The 16,796-nt window shown below is 51.2% G+C and overlaps 1 protein-coding gene across 1 annotated transcript in view; it reads right to left on the bottom strand.

Annotated features, from left to right (window-relative positions):
* Window positions 1-1,603: 1,603 nt before the first annotated feature.
* The window catches only part of COX10 (cytochrome c oxidase assembly factor heme A:farnesyltransferase COX10), a 127,369-nt gene continuing 112,176 nt past the window's right edge, over window positions 1,604-16,796 (bottom strand). The window contains exons 6-7 of the mRNA XM_038536944.1: window positions 16,313-16,545; window positions 1,604-3,533 (exon numbers count right to left, since the gene is read on the bottom strand). Coding sequence (XP_038392872.1) covers window positions 3,127-3,533; window positions 16,313-16,545 — 640 coding nt within the window. The 3' untranslated portion in view covers window positions 1,604-3,126. The remainder of the gene's footprint in view (window positions 3,534-16,312; window positions 16,546-16,796) is intronic.

Below are 16,796 nucleotides of genomic sequence, written 5' to 3'. Positions count from 1 at the left end.
CTCTCCTCCTGCATGTGTGCCCCTACCCCGTCAGGGCCCCGGGGCCTTGTCCTGCGCTTACAGTTGATTGGACCCGAGTGAAAACTGGTTGGTCCAGATAGCAGGTTCCAGGCTGTGCTCCCGACCACTAATTCCAGGAGCAGGTGGGAGGTGTTCCCCAAACAGAAGGGTTCTGCACTTAGTAGGTTTGTGAAGTAGTGGGGGGGAAGTGCAAGTTTTTTTATTTTAAAAATTTATTTATTCATGAGACACACAGAGAGAGGCAGAGAACACAGGCAGAGGGAGAAGCAGGCTCCCCACAGGGAGCCCAATGTGGGACTTATACTGGGTCCCTGGGATCACAACCTGAGCCCAAGGCAGATGCTCAACCATTGAGCCACCCAGGCACCCAGATTTTTTAAATTTTTACTTAAATTTGGGCCCCATGAGGCCATACTGTACGCATGTGCCTACTGATGCACCAAGGGAGCTGTAGTGTAGGCAAGACTTCCCAAAGACTCCCCGTTAGGGAACATGCTTCACTCACCTGGGTAATGCTGATGAGCACAGAGTCCTTAGGAAAGGCGGTCAAGGTTAGGGTTTGCTGCAGCAGGTGTGAAGAAACGAGGTGCCCCAGGAGTCCGGGTAGGTGAGCAGCATCCCAGGGCCTGGGGTGGGGGTGGCGGGTATTACGGGGGCCTGAAATCCACATTCCACAGTGAGAACTGCAGGATTGGGGTTTGGAGAGCTGGAGAGGTCATCTGAGAACAGGGTGTCCTCAGGGAGGTGTGAGGTGGCAGGAAGCCCTCAAGGCGGCTTCGCATTTAAGATCCCTGGAGAGAAAACCGGGTCTGAGTGTTGAGAAGCTGGGACTTCATTTGCTGTGAGGAGGCCATGCAAGCCGCTGGTATTTTCCGAGCGAAACGACAGGTCCAGGAGGCCCCGAGGATGATTTCGGCAGTGGTTTTGAAGGAAGAAGGGAGAGACTGGGTGATTCCAAACTGCACATAGGGTGAGGGTGGGTGGGTCGTGGCCCTTCTTCTTAATAATAATTATGCTTATGATTCTTTGGAGTGCACAAGTATTAAAAATCAAGTGTGAGGGCACCTGCGTGGCTCAGTCGGTTAAGTGTCCAACTCTTGATTTTGGCTCAGGTCATGATCTCAGGGTCTTGAGATCGAGCCCTGCTCGGCCGGGAGTCTGTTTGGGATTCTCTCTCTCCCCCTGCCCTTCTCCCCATGCCCTCTCTTCCACTAAAATAGATCGATCTTAAAAAAAAAAAAAAATCCAATGTGTTCACTTCTACCACTTAAAACAAAAATATTGCTTTTTTTTAAAGAAAGATTTTATTTATTTATTTAAGAGAGAGCATGCAAGAGCAGAGGGAGGGAAGCAGAGGGAGACTCCTTGCTGAGCAGGGAGCCCGATGCTGGCCTCGATCTTGGGACCCCAGGATCATGACCTGGACGAAGACAGACACTTCACTGACTGAGCCCCCAAGGCGCCCCTACTGATGGCTTCCTAACCGCCTGCTAGTCATAAAGGTGAGTAACGCATTGGCAATTCTGCTAGGACCTGTGCAAACTCCATGCACGGTGATTAAAGAAAGGACCCCCACACACGCTTCTGTTCTTACCGGTTTATTGTGGCAGGAAAAGAGAATGGAGGCATTTTACACATTCGAGGGCTGCAACAAGGTGTAGACGTCCTTTGCAGGCATTCCTGCCATGTTCCCCACAGTAAAGAACCCGGATGCAGCCAAGAGGTAATATTGCAGGTAAGTAGAAACAGGAGTTGGATGTTATCTGCGACCGCTTTACAAATATTCAATCGCAGCAACCGTCTGCATGTTGCGTCAACTCCCCGAAACGCATTCCTGCAGGGCAGTGGTGCCCCTGGACAAGGAGTACTGCAAACGTCCTGCTGAGCATCAAGACCTTCTGGTACGTGGGGTTCCACGGCAGACAAGTGACATACGTGGAGGACGGATGGAAGGTACTACAGGTTAACTAGCACAACTCCCGGGACGGGACGTATCCCCACCAGGAGTCCAAGCCAAGCTTCTGGCTCTTACATCTGGCCATTGGACGTATGGAGGCTAATTTCTGAATTCAAGGGAAGAAACGTGTTTTTCACTAAAGGGACAAGGATATGAGCTCTGTGGCTGGCGGGACCAGCTCACCTTTTCTCTGATTTCCCTTCTCGGTCGGCCTTGAGAAGCTGTGCAGCAAAGGGGCTGTCGATGGACTGGCAGCAGTGGTCAAAGTGGGGACAGTAACGGGTCAGAGCCAGATGGACTACAGGCATGAAGACTAGCGCCACCCTTCCAAAAGGAACTGCTCTAGATACCTCCTGCATTTTAAAGTGAACTATAAAGATGCCTTTGACTGCTTGGAGTTTTGGAAATGGTGATAACATAACAGGGGTGGTCCAGGGGCTGGAAGTCCCCCAGCCGACCGTCCGAGATTCCCTAGGCAACCGTTTGGCATTCTTCCTTTGAAAATTGGGCAGTAGCACATCCTTGGGAGTCTAGGATTGTTTGGGGGAATATGTGGTTGAGAATATATGTGAGAAAGCTGGAACCAGCCCCGGCTCATTCACAGGAAGGGCCGGCAGTGAGCATTTCCTCCGCCGTGGCCCTCCTGGGACCTGAGGACGCAGGACTACAGACAGAGAGCTCCAGCGCGCACATGTCTGGTCACCAGTGAGCACTCTGGCTGGCAGGTGGGGAGTGTGTGTGTGCGTGTGTGCATGTGTGTGCGTGTGTGTGTGTGTGTGGCCAGACAAGGAAGAGGTGCATTTGCACATCTACAGGAGGAAGAACAAAAACGGGAGTGTCGGCAGAAGGACAGAGGAAGAAATATAAAGACCTTTAAAGAGAAAAATATTCTCTTTGCATTAATCACCTGAGCCAACCTATTTCTTATTTGGGGAGCATTTTGGACGTTATCATTTAAAAAAAAATCATCGGGTGATCACTGAGCACCAAATCATCTCATGATCGTGTACTAAACCCAGCAATTTCCCTTTCCGAGCTCTGGAATCACCAAAATGTTCCTGTCTCACCGCAAACAGAAGAAAACAACAAACCCTGTGTGTCTCCTTGTACTTTTGTTTTTGTTTTTTTCCCCACACACCCAGGTGATTTCAGCTCTGGGGCTCTGCCCCGGCCCCGCGGGCACCTGGCGGCCGCTTGCAGGTGAGCATGAGCAGCAGGAGCAAGGGCAGGTGCCACAGGCTGCAGAAGAACAGCTTCCGGGAGCTCTTGCGGTCTGCGTCGGTGTAAAACCGAAAGCCGAGGTAGGTGATATACAAGTTGATGGGCAGGGAGATGACAGGGAAGGTCCACGTGGTGACATCCAGGACGGGGGCCGCGGTGGACAGTCCGATCAAGGCCAGGCAGTGGCGTAGGGCGACGCGCCTGCACAGCGCCGGGTGGGTGACCGACATCATGCAGTAGCCGCCTCGCGAGTAGTCTTCGCGGAGGCCCCAGCTCAGGGCGTTGAAATGCGGGAACTGCCACGAGTAGAGGATCCCTCCCAGCAGAAATGCTCCTGCACGCAGGGCGAGGACAGAAGGGGGAAGCAAACACAAGCTGTCATCAGGGACGCACGGAAGCCTCGGTTCCTGGCCCCGAGGTGCCCTCTCCGCTCGCACCGGCTCTCACATTCCCTTGCCAGCCTCCACTCGCCTGGCCTTGCAGGTCAGCCTGAAATCTGGGACAAGCCAGTGGGACAGTGAAGTGCACCCTCTCCCAAGACCCCCCTGCTTGCCCTAGGACACCGAGCATCTGTGGCTCTCATCCAGTCCACCCAGTACCCACTGCATGTCCCAGCATCGTGACCACCGAAGCCCCCCCACCAGCCGGCGGACCTCTGGGCCAGGCTTTAGCTCGATTTCCAATGGCGCCCGCAGAGGCACAGGGCCACTGCCCAAGTCTGCGTGGCCCCTGGACAAGGTCCCTGCCTGGAGGGGGGGCTGGTGGCTCCTGCTCGCAATGGCAGTCCTGAGCCTCATGGCCTTTGTCTGTGTCCTGACCAGCTCACAGGGCTTCCAGGGCAGGTGTCTGCACATTCCAGGGAGCCCACACCATGTGGCAAGCAGGACAGACTCAAACAGCATGTGGCAAATAAATGGGGTGGCATGAAGGACCGCAGTGCCCGAGCAGAACGAGCAGTGGTCTGTGGCGGCGCAGCTCTTCAACGCAATGCATCAGTACCTTGAGCACCACTTAGCCCCTTTGTCTGGAACAAAGTCTCCCCTCACCCACCAGGATGGGACCAAGGCCTGCGCTTTTGGGGCATGGATCCGTGACACAGCCGCTCACACCAGAACTTCACTGAATCCTCACTGGAGGCTGTCAGGTAGGTTGTATGCTCATTAAGTGAGCCAACGGACGGGAGGGGGTTAGATTCAACAAAAAGAGGTGAAGGAGGGGTTCAGAACAAGCCTGATGAGGAGCCCGGATCCCCCCACCCCCACACTAAGCCTGGCTCCTCCAAGTCAGGCAGCAGAGCCCAGTCCTGACTACAGGGCTGCTCATTCCCATGCAGGTGACTCATTGCTCCTTTTCTCATGCCAGAAGTGTTTACTGAGCACCTACTAAGTGGCACACACAGTGCCAGGTACTAGGGGACAGGATGGTAAGTGCAAATCCACATGTGTCCCCTGTGGCGTGCAGTTCACCCAACGGGGCATGAATCAAAAGCCACTCTAGTGAATCCACGTCACACTCAGCTGCTGTGTAGGAAGAGTCTGTGCCACGAGGACACAGAGCAAGACCTAGTTGAGGGGGGCAGGGGAGACCTCTCTGAGGAGGGCATGTCTGAGCTGAGCTCTGAAGGACGAGTGACCCGTCCCTCAGGGTTGGCAGGGGGAGAAGTCGACATGAAGGGGCATGTCGGAGGTGTGTGTGAGAAAGGGCATCGGTGTCACTTGATCAATCTGTGAAAGAACACACTCAGGGGCCCCCAGCAGGTATGGGAGGGCTGATTGGGGCTGAGATGCATGGGGATGGGAGCTGGGATCCAGGTGGTGACAATGAGGTGGGAAGAGAGGGCTTCCAGAGGCCAAGTGACAGGAAGGTCAGGACAGGAGGGGGAGGGAGGTAACCCCTGGGTTTGGGGGCCTCGTGAAGATGCCATGCCCTGAGATGAAAACTGGAGAGATGAGGATGACGGCACATGAGTGTGACCTTGAGTGTGTCCAGCCTGACATGCCTGTGGGACGTCCAGGTGGCAACCAGGCAGTCGTGAAGAGGCATCAGACCTAGGGAGCATATCTGGGAGCTACCCATACCTGCGTCCGGCACTGGGTAGACCCTGGTGTCCAATCATTATGTGTTTCTGGGTTTCCTGCTTGGATGCAAATTCCTGATGGGAATGTTCATTTTTTGCATCTCTGGAGCAGAAATATAGAAAGTGCTTGATGTTGCTACAGAAGATGGTCCCTAAAGGCATCAGTGGGAGCCCACGTGGACAAAGAAAGGCTTTACTAAAAGCCACGTGAGATTGCAGTTTTCCAGCACGGATTTGTGAACGGACAGAGCTATTTCTTAAGATTCCCTCCTTCCTCCCTCCTGGTGCCTCGCTCCTCCTGACACCTAAGTGCCTCCTGGGGGGGGTGGGGGGGTCCCCGGTCAGGGAACCAAGAGCTCACTAACCCACCAGGTCATCCACCCTGGCCAGCACCCTCCCACACAGACAGGTTGAAAATTTGTAACCACAGTCCTATTTCAGGTAATGAGGACCTTTTAAGCTTCTCCTCTGTGGGACTGTTCAGAGAAGGCAGCGGGGGGTGGGGAATCACTATTGCTAGAACAGAACCAGCAGGAGAGAAGGCAGTTTAAATAATTCAGAATCGTGCAGAAAACCAGGCTGGTGCTCTAAGGTCCTGTAGGGTCCCTGTGGTGCCCATGCTGGGCAGGATCAGAGGGAATGAGCCTCTCTTTTAAGCTCTTATCTGTATTTGTCTACAGCATGGGCTGTGGAGTGACAATGGGGGCAGGCTCGTGCATCCCCTCACAGACAGAATGGTGACTTCTGCTCATATTGTTGTGGGCAGAAACTTGCTCACTTCCGAATTCAGTGGGTCAGAGGCAGTTGTGGCATATCAAGTAGGACTTGTGTGGGCACAGACTGTAGAGGACAGGGCAGGGGGCTGCTTTGGGGTCCAGGAACAGTTTCTCAGGGGTTCTTTAAGTCAATCCATTCCTTTCCAGCCTTCCGAGATGACAAAATAACCAAGGCTGGATGGGAGAGTCCCTGTTTCGGTAGGGCTGCTGACAAATCCCTCAGGTCCATTTAACTCTATCTATAAATCACTTCGCGGGCTTCATTCACTTGGGGAATAGGTGGCAGGCGTCTGCCACATGCCAGGCACCATTCTAGAAGCAAGCCCCACTGCAGGTCTGGAGGGAGAGGTGATGGACAGAAGCACACGGTAGGACAGGGAGCTACAGCCCAGGGCTGGGGCATGCAGGCATCTGTAGGTGGATCAGGTGTTATGGGAGCCACGGGGGTGGCAGACACAGATCCCTTTACTCAGGTGGGGAACATCGGGGACACACACAGATGAGTGCATTCACGGTGGAGGCCTGAAGGGCTCTATTTGGGGTCATTTTAAGTTTGATTTGCCTGCAACACATCCCAAACGCCTTGTGGCTGTCGCACGCCAGGCACTGGGTGGAGGGGTTACACGTGCCTCTTGCTCCCAACCGCCTTCCCATAGGTGGCATTACTCTCGTCGTACAGACGAAAAGCTTCATCAGCGTGCCCACCCGGGGAGAGTCAGCCCACGTACCAGCACACTCTTTGAGAAGAATGCTGCCCCACATCGACTCAGACTGGTAACGGCGGACCATTTGGTGCCAGTTCAAATATTGATGTTGCTGGGTAGAGATGGGGCTTGCTGGAAGGAGAAACTGCACCTGCCCATTTATTAGGAGGCCCGGGACCTTGAAGAGTGTGTTTCCATTGGGCACAGAAAGTACTGGTCTCGACAGTGAGCACCTCTGGGGAACCGGAAAGGATAGAAGGGAAGGCTGGACCTCTTGTTTCGTGTGCTGATGGAAAAGGAGATCACAAAGGGACCAGTGAAGAGGAGGTGCTGCTAGATATTCGGGGCACTTTTGAGGTGTTGAGCATGAGCGACGGGGAGCAGCCCACCTGCCACGCGGGACAGGTCTCACACCCAAAGGGTCTAAACAGATTATGGGCCACAGTGATGACAGCTGTGGCATGAGGGTGGCAGAGGGACAAGGGACAAGGCTGAGACATGTCCTGGCAAGAGAGCAGACATCACTGAGGGCTCAGAACCTCGGGAGGGCATCGGATAAGCCAGGGCACGGTAGTCAGGTAGCCCGTCTGCTGTTGTGTTCAAAGAGCTGAGGCAACGCAAACTCAGCCAGGAGACCAGACTGGAAACGGTTAAAACGATCAGGCCCCAATGTGAGCTCTCGCTTGCCTCTCTCAAAAGCCCTCTTTTTCGTGTGCCAACTGGAGTATTCTGTTTTGCTCAATATGCATTTTCAGTTATGCTTCTGCTTAAAATAACATAATTAAAAAAATCATTTTCATAAGAGTAGCATGCTGCTTGCTATGCGAGAGGAAATTGGGTGTGGGTTTGGCTCATGTCACAAATGAAAGAGCTTTAGAAATCACAGCTTAGCCTTAATGGATTGTAATCAGAAAACCACCACCCCCACGCAGTTCTACTTGATGGGTCGCAACTGCCTCTGCTCCTACAAAAGATGTAAAACAAATTGCTCTCTTCATCAAGATAAGGTGAACTGAAAACAGGAAGACTTGGATTAGTCCGGGGGCTGTGGTGGAACCCACCTTCCTTGTGGGGTAAACACAGAGCACTCAGTTTACTGACTCAAAGGCCTCCGCTCAGCCTCACCCCCACCCCTCACCCCAGAGGAGTCTGCTGTGACTGGGCCTATCTTCTGCGACACCCAATCTATGCAGTGTGCCCACTATGTGATAAGCGCAGTCTGTTCTCGAGGCCCTCTGCTGGAGTCTGGCCGGGGAGGCAGACAATATTACCCCGAGTCCAGCCTCTGAAGGTCACCATAGGTGCTGTGCTCGCAGGGGACACATAGGAAGACCTAAGTCAGCCTTAGGTCAGGGAAGGCTTCCTGGAAGAAGTGACTTGTAAACCGGGATCTGAAGAGGGTGGTCTCTGAGTTCCAATTCATTCACAAGAACTGTGCCTTCTCTGCTTCTTTTAAACGTGGTTTCTCATTTCCCTACCCAACTCTGTAGAATCTGTGTATGTATGTGGTTTAATCATATCTGGAAGACATGTCTACTTCTTGGCTTTTAGGCGAATATTAGTTGGTCTATGAATATGCAAAATGCCAAAAATCTATGATATAGGTGGTGTATCTGGGGTTATAGTTCTCGGGAGGACAGCGACTTCCTGGGGTCACGAGGTCATAGTCCCAGCTCAAAGGCCACACCAGAGAATATCCAGGGGTCTGGGGCATTATTTCTTTTCCTCCAAATACAGGAAATGGAGACCAGCCCATCCACCATGCTTCATCTCATAGTACCTTGCTCTGATTAGGGGGGCACGCTAACGTTAGGTGGGGGAAATGCTAACCAATGTCTTCCTTGTGACCCATTGCAAATATGATGCATTTTAAAACCTGCTCGGAATATCTATCAATCATTTTTATACCACAGACACAGAAGAGGGGGACCTCAACCACTGCCACCTCTGCTCGGGTCAAGAAACACTTGTCCAAAGTGCACATTTTGTTGGGCAAACAAAGCCACGGCAGTTGCAGTCACATGGCTTCCCAAGAGGATGGAGACAAATATCTTCAGGTGGGAGTTCTGAGTCTCTTGTATGGGCTCTTCCAAAACAAAATTCCTTTTGGAAGGGAGTTCAATGGTTTCAGCTAGCTTCCTCTGCTGCCTGGTGGGCCCACATTCAACTCCTTCCCGGGACCCAAACCCATTCATTGTCATTCACTGCCCACCCGCGGCCTTGGAAAAGACAAAGAGACAGCTCCAGTGAACCTTGGTGCTGGGCTGGGGAGGTCTGCCCTCCCCAGGACAATAGGCTCCCCCTGAATGTGGTCCCTGGTGGCTGGTCTGTTCCTCAACTGGTTTTATTTGTGCTCTCAGGGGTACATGGTTATGTAAACTGGGGGCTGGCTCGGGGAGCCAAGCCAAACCCAAAGCTTCATGGTCACAGATTCCGAAGCTTTTCCTTTCAGGGCTCACACAAAGGAGCTTGTGAAACGGGTCGGCCTCCACTGTGTAATAGACTTCGATAGCGCGGGGCATAAAGGGAAGAGGGTGTGGGGCCAGTTGATCAACTGCACGCTGACAAAAGGAAGACTGCGGGCCCTCTGAAAACAGGGACCGGAGTGGGCAGGAACAGCTCGCCCTGGGAGAATCCTCTGGAAGTGACTCAGGGATGGCCCAGAGGCCCAGTGAGCAGGGGCACAGGCGCCCTCCCGCCCTCACCTGATTGCACACTGCCCATCGCCCCCCCTGCAGAGTCACTCCAGGCTTCCCTTTGAAGGGAGCCGCTCGGAGTAAAGGAAGCACAGAGCTCTGACTCAGTGCTCCCCTCTCCTTGTCATTTCCCTACAGGGTAGCTTTGGGCATCTGTGGGTTCTCTGAAAAAATTCAAACGTTCCCTACTCCCCTAGCTCTCATCTGAGGGTATTTCCATCTTTATTATCCGAATACCGATATGTTCCCTGAACACTACCAACTGGGTACCGGGTGCCAGGCACCGCACCTGCCAGAGGCTGCCCTCCAGAGGCTGATCACTTTCCTCAGGAAGGTGCTGGCTGGGCTCCCTCAAAGCCCTGGTCATCTGGTCAACCCAGCTCGCCCTGACAAGCCCAGACCACACTTCCTGCATCGCACCAGAGTCGGCCTCCAATTATACCGTCAGTCTTGGGTCTAGCAGTCTACTTCTAGTACGTTCTTTCTCAGGCTTTTGTGGGTTTTGTCTTCGAAGAGAACAGGGCTCTAATATTGTTTGGTTTGCTGATATTCCCATGAAAATGTTCCTTGTCCACCCTGTCTTTAAAAATACCATTTATCTTAATTAATGCAGCCCTCTGAGCCTTGTTAAGGGGAAAAAAGAAATCTCACACAAAATGAACACTCACTTTCAAGTTTCATTTCCAACTGAACCAGGGTTTTGAGGGGAATGTTTGAAAGTGCTTGGGTTCAACAGAGCCAGGTACTTAGTAAGACCTCAATAAATATTTGTTGAATGAGGATAGAGAACATTCCCTCTATTCTATTCTCTTTTCTCATCCCAGAATAAAGGAGGTAAATAGAGTGGAACAGTATTTAACATTTTGTAGTTTACCAGCTGAGGCTAAAACAACTCCTTCGCTTTTTTTGTTACTAAAACCATCTATCTGCCAAATGTCACTTCCCGATAAGGGCCCAATGCTGAGTCCTCATTTGTAACTGAATGTTGGCTCACATAATTAATGTTTACCACACAACAACATTTGAATTACAAACCCAAGGCAATTTACACATCAACTCTCCGGGACTGTCACCCTGGCCCGTGCCACAAACTCCCAGGCCCTGGGATGGAGTCAGATTTGGGAAGAAGACAAAACAGAATCAGAGCCTTTTTAAAGTAACGGGGGCGAGAGAGAGAGAGAGAGAGAGAGAGAGAGAGAGAGAGAGAGAGATGGCTTTGGCAAGGAGGAGGGGAAGGTACTTTACCCTGAAGCTTCCAAGATAAACTAGAATCGTCCCTGGAGGTAAACACTGCTGAAAAGCCTAATGCGTGCGGCTCCAGGCCCACCGGGAGCTGGGCTATCTGCTGCCAGCACTTATCAGCGGCGCCCCCGCCTGCCCCAAAGCGACCCCTGGGCTCCACCCCCCTTCCCCCCCCCTCCCCGCCCCCCCGCAGGTCACTTCTCTCCCTGCCGCCCCGCCCCGGCCACACTGGTGGCCAGAAAGCGGCTCCTCCGGTCTGGTCTTCCTGGGTTTTTTGCTGGTAAGCATTATTCATGTTTTCTGCGAATAGCGGTTAAGCTTAAAAAAAAAAAAAAAAATAGAAGGCAAAGTAATTAGGCAGGTGGAGAAAAGGCATCTCACAGGGAAATGGACACAGGTACAATTCCATTACGATGATTGCCTTTATTGATACGCCGGCCACAAAGCGGGGCTTTCAGAGCTAAAGCTCAGCGTGTGACAGTCACAGGCACCGCTGGGGGCAGAGCCCCTGACAGTCTGTGCCACAGGCGGGGGGGGGGAGGAGGAGCTGTTTCCAGCTAGAGGACTACGGCCCCAGAACGGCATGGCCACAGAACGGCATGCGTCTGGAACTCACACGGGGTTAGCTTTCCCAGTTCTCATACACTGATCTGTCATCTGTCTCATTTCCCTCCCACCCTGCTTCTGGTCTCCCTCTCAGGGTGCTGGGGTACCTATGGACGTTCGTGCTCTGCACCCACACAGCCGGGGCATCTGCAACAATGAGAATGGCTTTCTTTCACTGATAAAAAAAAAAAACCCACAACAAAGTAGTTTGGGGCAGGGGGGGATGGTGGGGGGGGTGGGATAGAACACAATCAGAACCCCATGGGATGGCCTTATGCTTATTTTAGGTTTTTGGTCTTTCCTGAAGGACGGAAGGCAACATAATCTCTCTCTTCAGTGCTCAGAGCCTCTGGAGGTCTTAATTGGCTCCGTAGCCACCGCAGAAACCACAAAAGATAGACGCTGAGAAGGGAGAAAAGTACTTTGGAACATTAACATTTCCTTACTCCACAGGCCGTCTGGGATGCTAATCGCTTTCTAGGGCTACTCATTTTATCTTTCTTCTCAACTAGACAGGTCCCGAGGCTGTAGGGTTTCCATCTCCCATCCGCCTGGAGCTCTTCCTCTCTGATCTTGTCGGCAACCTGCCGGGCCCAGGAAGGGGCCTTTATGGAGGTTCAAGGGATCAAGGTGACCAAGGTGCTGAGTACAGGAGGCCATGAGTGGGGCAATATTCAGGGGAGCCGGCCTGCCTTCACACGCACACCTTGCTCCCACTCCCGCCTGGAGTTTCACAGGTGTTCACAAGCTGCTCTTTCAGGGGAGGAGCAGATTGATGCTTTGCTAAATACTTGAAGGGTGAAAATGGGATAGGGAAGGCAGGAGGGTGGAGGCCAGGCTTAGGACAGGTAGAGGCCGACTGAAGAAGGGGTCGGAGGAGACAGAAAGCTTGGGAGGACCCAGGAGGGCTCAGCTAAGTACTCAGCTAAGTATTGCCTATGGTATGGTTCTGTAATCCTGAACTCCCAGCCTTGCTGCTATCCTGCTTAAACCTCCAGTGGGTCACTAGAGCCTTTCAATAAAGTCCCAATTCCTCAGGAAAGCAGCCCCTGTTCCATGCTGTATGTGCAGCTCTCATGCCTACAAATCCCTATGGATGTTCCTCCCTGTCCTTGGAAAGCACTCCCCTCCTCCAGTGAGCTGTCAAGGCTTAATTCAGAAGTTATTCTGCTCCAAAGTCTTCTTGGACCAATTTTTTTTTGGGTGGGGGAGGGGGTTAAGAGAGCCCATAGTCCTCTGAAGGCATCTTTCTTGCTAAAGCTCTCATAGCTCAGTTGATTATTTGATAGGCCCCAGCCTCTCTCCGAAGACGCTGAGACCTGCTTTCTGTGAGGACAAGCCTGGGTTTCAGGGATTTTCAAATCCCTAGTGCCCAGCACACAGTAGGTCCTCACTGACACCTGCACGAGGAAGCAGGCTGCTCAGCTGAGTGGGTGGCCTGCCTGCCTCTCCTACACCCTTCCCTCTTCCTGATCACTGCAATTCAGTGGAGTACTTGAAAGACTTCTCTCCATTCAGACGGTTCTCCAGAGTGATCACTCTCTGGAGGTTCAAAGAAAAATGATTTGGATACCACAGAAGGGGAACACTTGGGGCCACTTTTTTTTTTTTTCTCCAGGGCTCTTTCAAGCGAGCATGTACTCTGTGATAAGAACCCAGATAAGGGACACCACCTCTGTGGGTGATACAAATGACACCACTGAGTGCATCTTAAATAGTACCATCTGCCCACATCCTGTGCTTTAAGTATTTCCAAGATATTCTGAAGCTAGAGCTCTCTCTGGTTCTGTCTTTCCGGGCTGGTGGTTCTTAAAGGGGTCTGTGCATCACCTGGCAGTGTGTCAGAAATACAAGTTCTCAGACCTACTGAGTCGGAAACTGTGGTGCAGGGCTCAGGAACCTGGGTTTTGGGAGGCCTGCCTGGTGATTCTGAGATGCACTCAAATTTGAATCTGTTTTAGACTTTGGGGAGATCACCGGTGCAGTCTCAGGTGATGCCCTAGTATTCAAAGCACAAACTCGCAAGGAAGATGGAACATAGGTTTATAAGGACATCAGTTTGTCCTTCTAGGCAGAAATGACTCTTGAATTTTCCGCAAGCATGGAAATGCTCTTCATCTGTGCCATCAATATGGCAGCTCCTGGCCCCGTGTGGCTGTGAGCATCAGAAATATGGCCTCTGGGACCAAAGTACTCAATATTTATTTAGTTTACATTGGAACTGAAATAGTCACATGTGGCTGGTGGGTGTCCTCAAGGATGGAACAGTACATTCTAGAAGGTGACAAAACTACATATATAATCTTACTCAACCCAGCATCTAAAATCTCAGCGATATAAACGTTGAAACTACATTCTCTCAGATTCTACCTCATTTCTGTGTATCACTTCCTCTTTTATAGTCCCTGACACAGGGCTGAGGCTCAATAAATATTTGGCAACTGACCTGGGATTAACTTAGTTTTGTCAGCTGGAAGATGGAAGGTACCTATTTGCTGATCGATTTATTTATTCATTCAATTTTAATCAAAGATTTGCTGCTTATCTCAAGTTTGCTCAAGCAAATCAATGTTTTGATACTTTTTTTTTTTTTTGAAGCAGTTTAAAGCATTATGTAAAGTAACACTCTGTAAATCTGATGGGAGTTTAGCTCTAGGACTGGACCCGTGTGTGAATGAGAATTGGGGAGGCGGTAAACCATGCCCTAATTGTGCACCCTGCCATGTGTCTTTACAATCTGACGAAAAAGGATGTATTACAATTCACCTGCCAGAGAACTTCTCTCTGTGGTGACATCAATCTGTTTCAGACTGCTCTGTTTTATGCCAGGGTCAGTTCAGGTAGGTGACGGGGTCTCATTTTTCAAGATAAATATGCATTTTTACCCTGCAACCTAAAACAAAGTATAGTCTGGCCCTGGGCTACCCCTCACGAATGAATCTGTATACAAATGATTGAATTTGGATTACAGAAAGACTATACCCCAAATTATTATTATTTTTTTATTTTACATATGACTATTAGCAGTTTAGCCAAACTCTCTGAACGTGTAAGAACTCCTGCCTGAGTGTGTACTCCTAAGTGGGAAGATTTTTGCAAAGTTCTTTCTTTCTCTGGCCTCTGGGGATGCAATTCTAGCCAACACACGCCGAGGCTCAAAATCCTCTCGAAGGAACCTCCCGGGTATACAATGAAGGGCTCTAGCCCTCAGCAAGAAACTGGGTGACCAACAGAGGACAGAGGTGACCAAGTTCTGTACGGCTCTGAACTGGACTGCCCCCACCTATCTCCAGTGATACTGGTCTCTGGGGCTGTAATATTGGTCCCAACGGTGACTCTGGGAGTTCCTAGAAAGAAATGGTAGTTTGGGGGCCTTGCTCCTGGACTCTGGGTCTGAGGAACCTGCATAAGTTCTAGCACTCCCAGCAGGGTGTGGGGGGCTGTGTCCGTCAGATAGGCAGGTGACTTGGAGCACCACATCACTGCAGATAGGGGCCCTACCTCGGATGTCTGGGCAATCATTAGAAAGGTCTGGAGAGGTTCAGAATGTGATCCTTAACTATAAATTGCAAATGAGGGGGCACATTCAGACACCATCTAGTCTAGGGATGTCAATCCCGTGCTTCCCACCTTCTCTACCCTCGCCCAAGAGAGCCATCACTAAGGACCAGGCAGTCTTCCCCACCAAGCCTGAAGGGAGCTCACAGTCTGCAGACCAATAGCCAGGTAACAATTACAAATTGCTCAGAGTTTGCAAACCAGTAAGATCTCACGATCTTTCTTGATCTGCATGAACCCACCTACTGTATAAATGAGGAATACAATAATAACTCACTGAATCCTCATGACAGCTCCATGAGAAGGGACCTTGTGGGAGATGAGGAGACAGTAGCATAAAGAGGTCTAGCACATTCTAACCAGGTGGAGCTGGCCTCCAAAGCTGGGCACCCGGGCTCCAGAGCACTCGCTCTTTACCAATGTGCTGTCATTGCTCCCACATGGACAAGATTCTGGCTTGGGGTTTAATCACTGAGCCAATGAGCATGGGTCTAGATTATTTTATCTGTAGATTCATGAAACTCCAACATTTACAGGATATTAAAACCATTCTAAGAGACGATCATGCTAAAGGTGTAATCGCCTTTGTAAGCTTGCCAAGTCAGAGTGTAAGGGCTTTTATGAAAAGTTTCAGAAATGTGGCTCACGGCACTCTGGTTTATGGTCAACTGCCTTTTGATCTCTCATGTGAAAAATATGTACTTACATATATTGCAGGAAACCTCACCACTTCCTTCCTAAGTGTTGGTCAAAAACACTAATTACTTGGCTAATTAGACTGTGAAGCTTCCCTTACAGATGGTAAAAATGAGCTATTTTCACCCCACAAATTTCGCTGTACATCCCCACCAAAAAGTAGATGGGTTTCAATGGTTTTATTGTAGACACCATGAACAATTTAAGCAAATCATATAAAAATAAATTAGAAACTAATGAAAAGACTTTCCTCCTTCATAAGGGGTTGGGAGGGAAGAGCTAATGCTGGGGGCTGCCAACGAGGGAGCCTGAGCTTTGAGAGGAGAGCTGGATGCCTTGTCCTGGACGCCTTCTCCACAACACGAGACACCCCAAAGGAATCAGCAGCCCCAACTTGATTCATGGTTTTTAGGTACTTGCTTTTCATTCTACCTGTTCAGCCAGTTTTTCTTTGTTGTTCCCCTAGAATAGCCCCTGCCCCGGAAAGCACACGCTCTCCTGGAAGCCAGATGACATGGTTTACCTTCGGCTCTGCATTCACGGTATTTCAGGCTGCCGCACCAGCACATTTGCCAGAAGAATTAGTGCAGAATCAAATGGAACCTAACAGCATGTGCTATGGTTCCCGGAAGGAAATGCCTCTGACTAGCACATGCTGGTGCTTGCAGGCTGAGAGCAGCACAGCGTGCTTGGCTCTGGCACCCACCCGGCTGTGGGCCTGCGGACCGAAGCGGACACTTCACACGTGACATACTCACCAGCATCAAGGCTGCCGGTGGCCGCTGTCCAGCCCATGACAGGTGGGACGGCCCCTACAACGGCACCCACCCAAGTGTTGGCAATGCTGATCCTCTTCAACGGGGTGTAGCAACAGGTGTACAGGAAAATGTTGAAGACCCCCAGGGCTCCCGTGAGGGGGTTCACCCCCCAGGTCAGGAGGGCAACTCCTGGAACAGCACAGCAAGTGGCAAAAGACACAGCTAGCAACGGGCTGAAAAAAAAAATCAGCAAATACAGAGCAATCACTTTCAAGTCCAGGTAACCATGCTGCACACTGGGAGAGCTGGGGGAGTGAACCACCCGCCTATCATATGGTGAAGTGACCATGCTGGTTCGTCTTCTTCCCTGCAACATGGCATCTTCTTGCATCTGCCAGCTGGGAACGAAGGTACAGAGTCAAGAGGCTAGAGTGCCCTGGATTCGCACCCGGTCCAGCCCCCTACCTGGCTGTGGGATGCTGGG

The sequence above is a fragment of the Canis lupus genome, chromosome 5 (genome assembly GCF_011100685.1).
Source record: "Canis lupus familiaris isolate Mischka breed German Shepherd chromosome 5, alternate assembly UU_Cfam_GSD_1.0, whole genome shotgun sequence".
In the NCBI taxonomy this organism is placed as follows: domain Eukaryota; kingdom Metazoa; phylum Chordata; class Mammalia; order Carnivora; family Canidae; genus Canis; species Canis lupus.
Note: the sequence above shows the minus strand (reverse complement) of the source record. Positions and strands in the feature narration are given on the sequence as shown.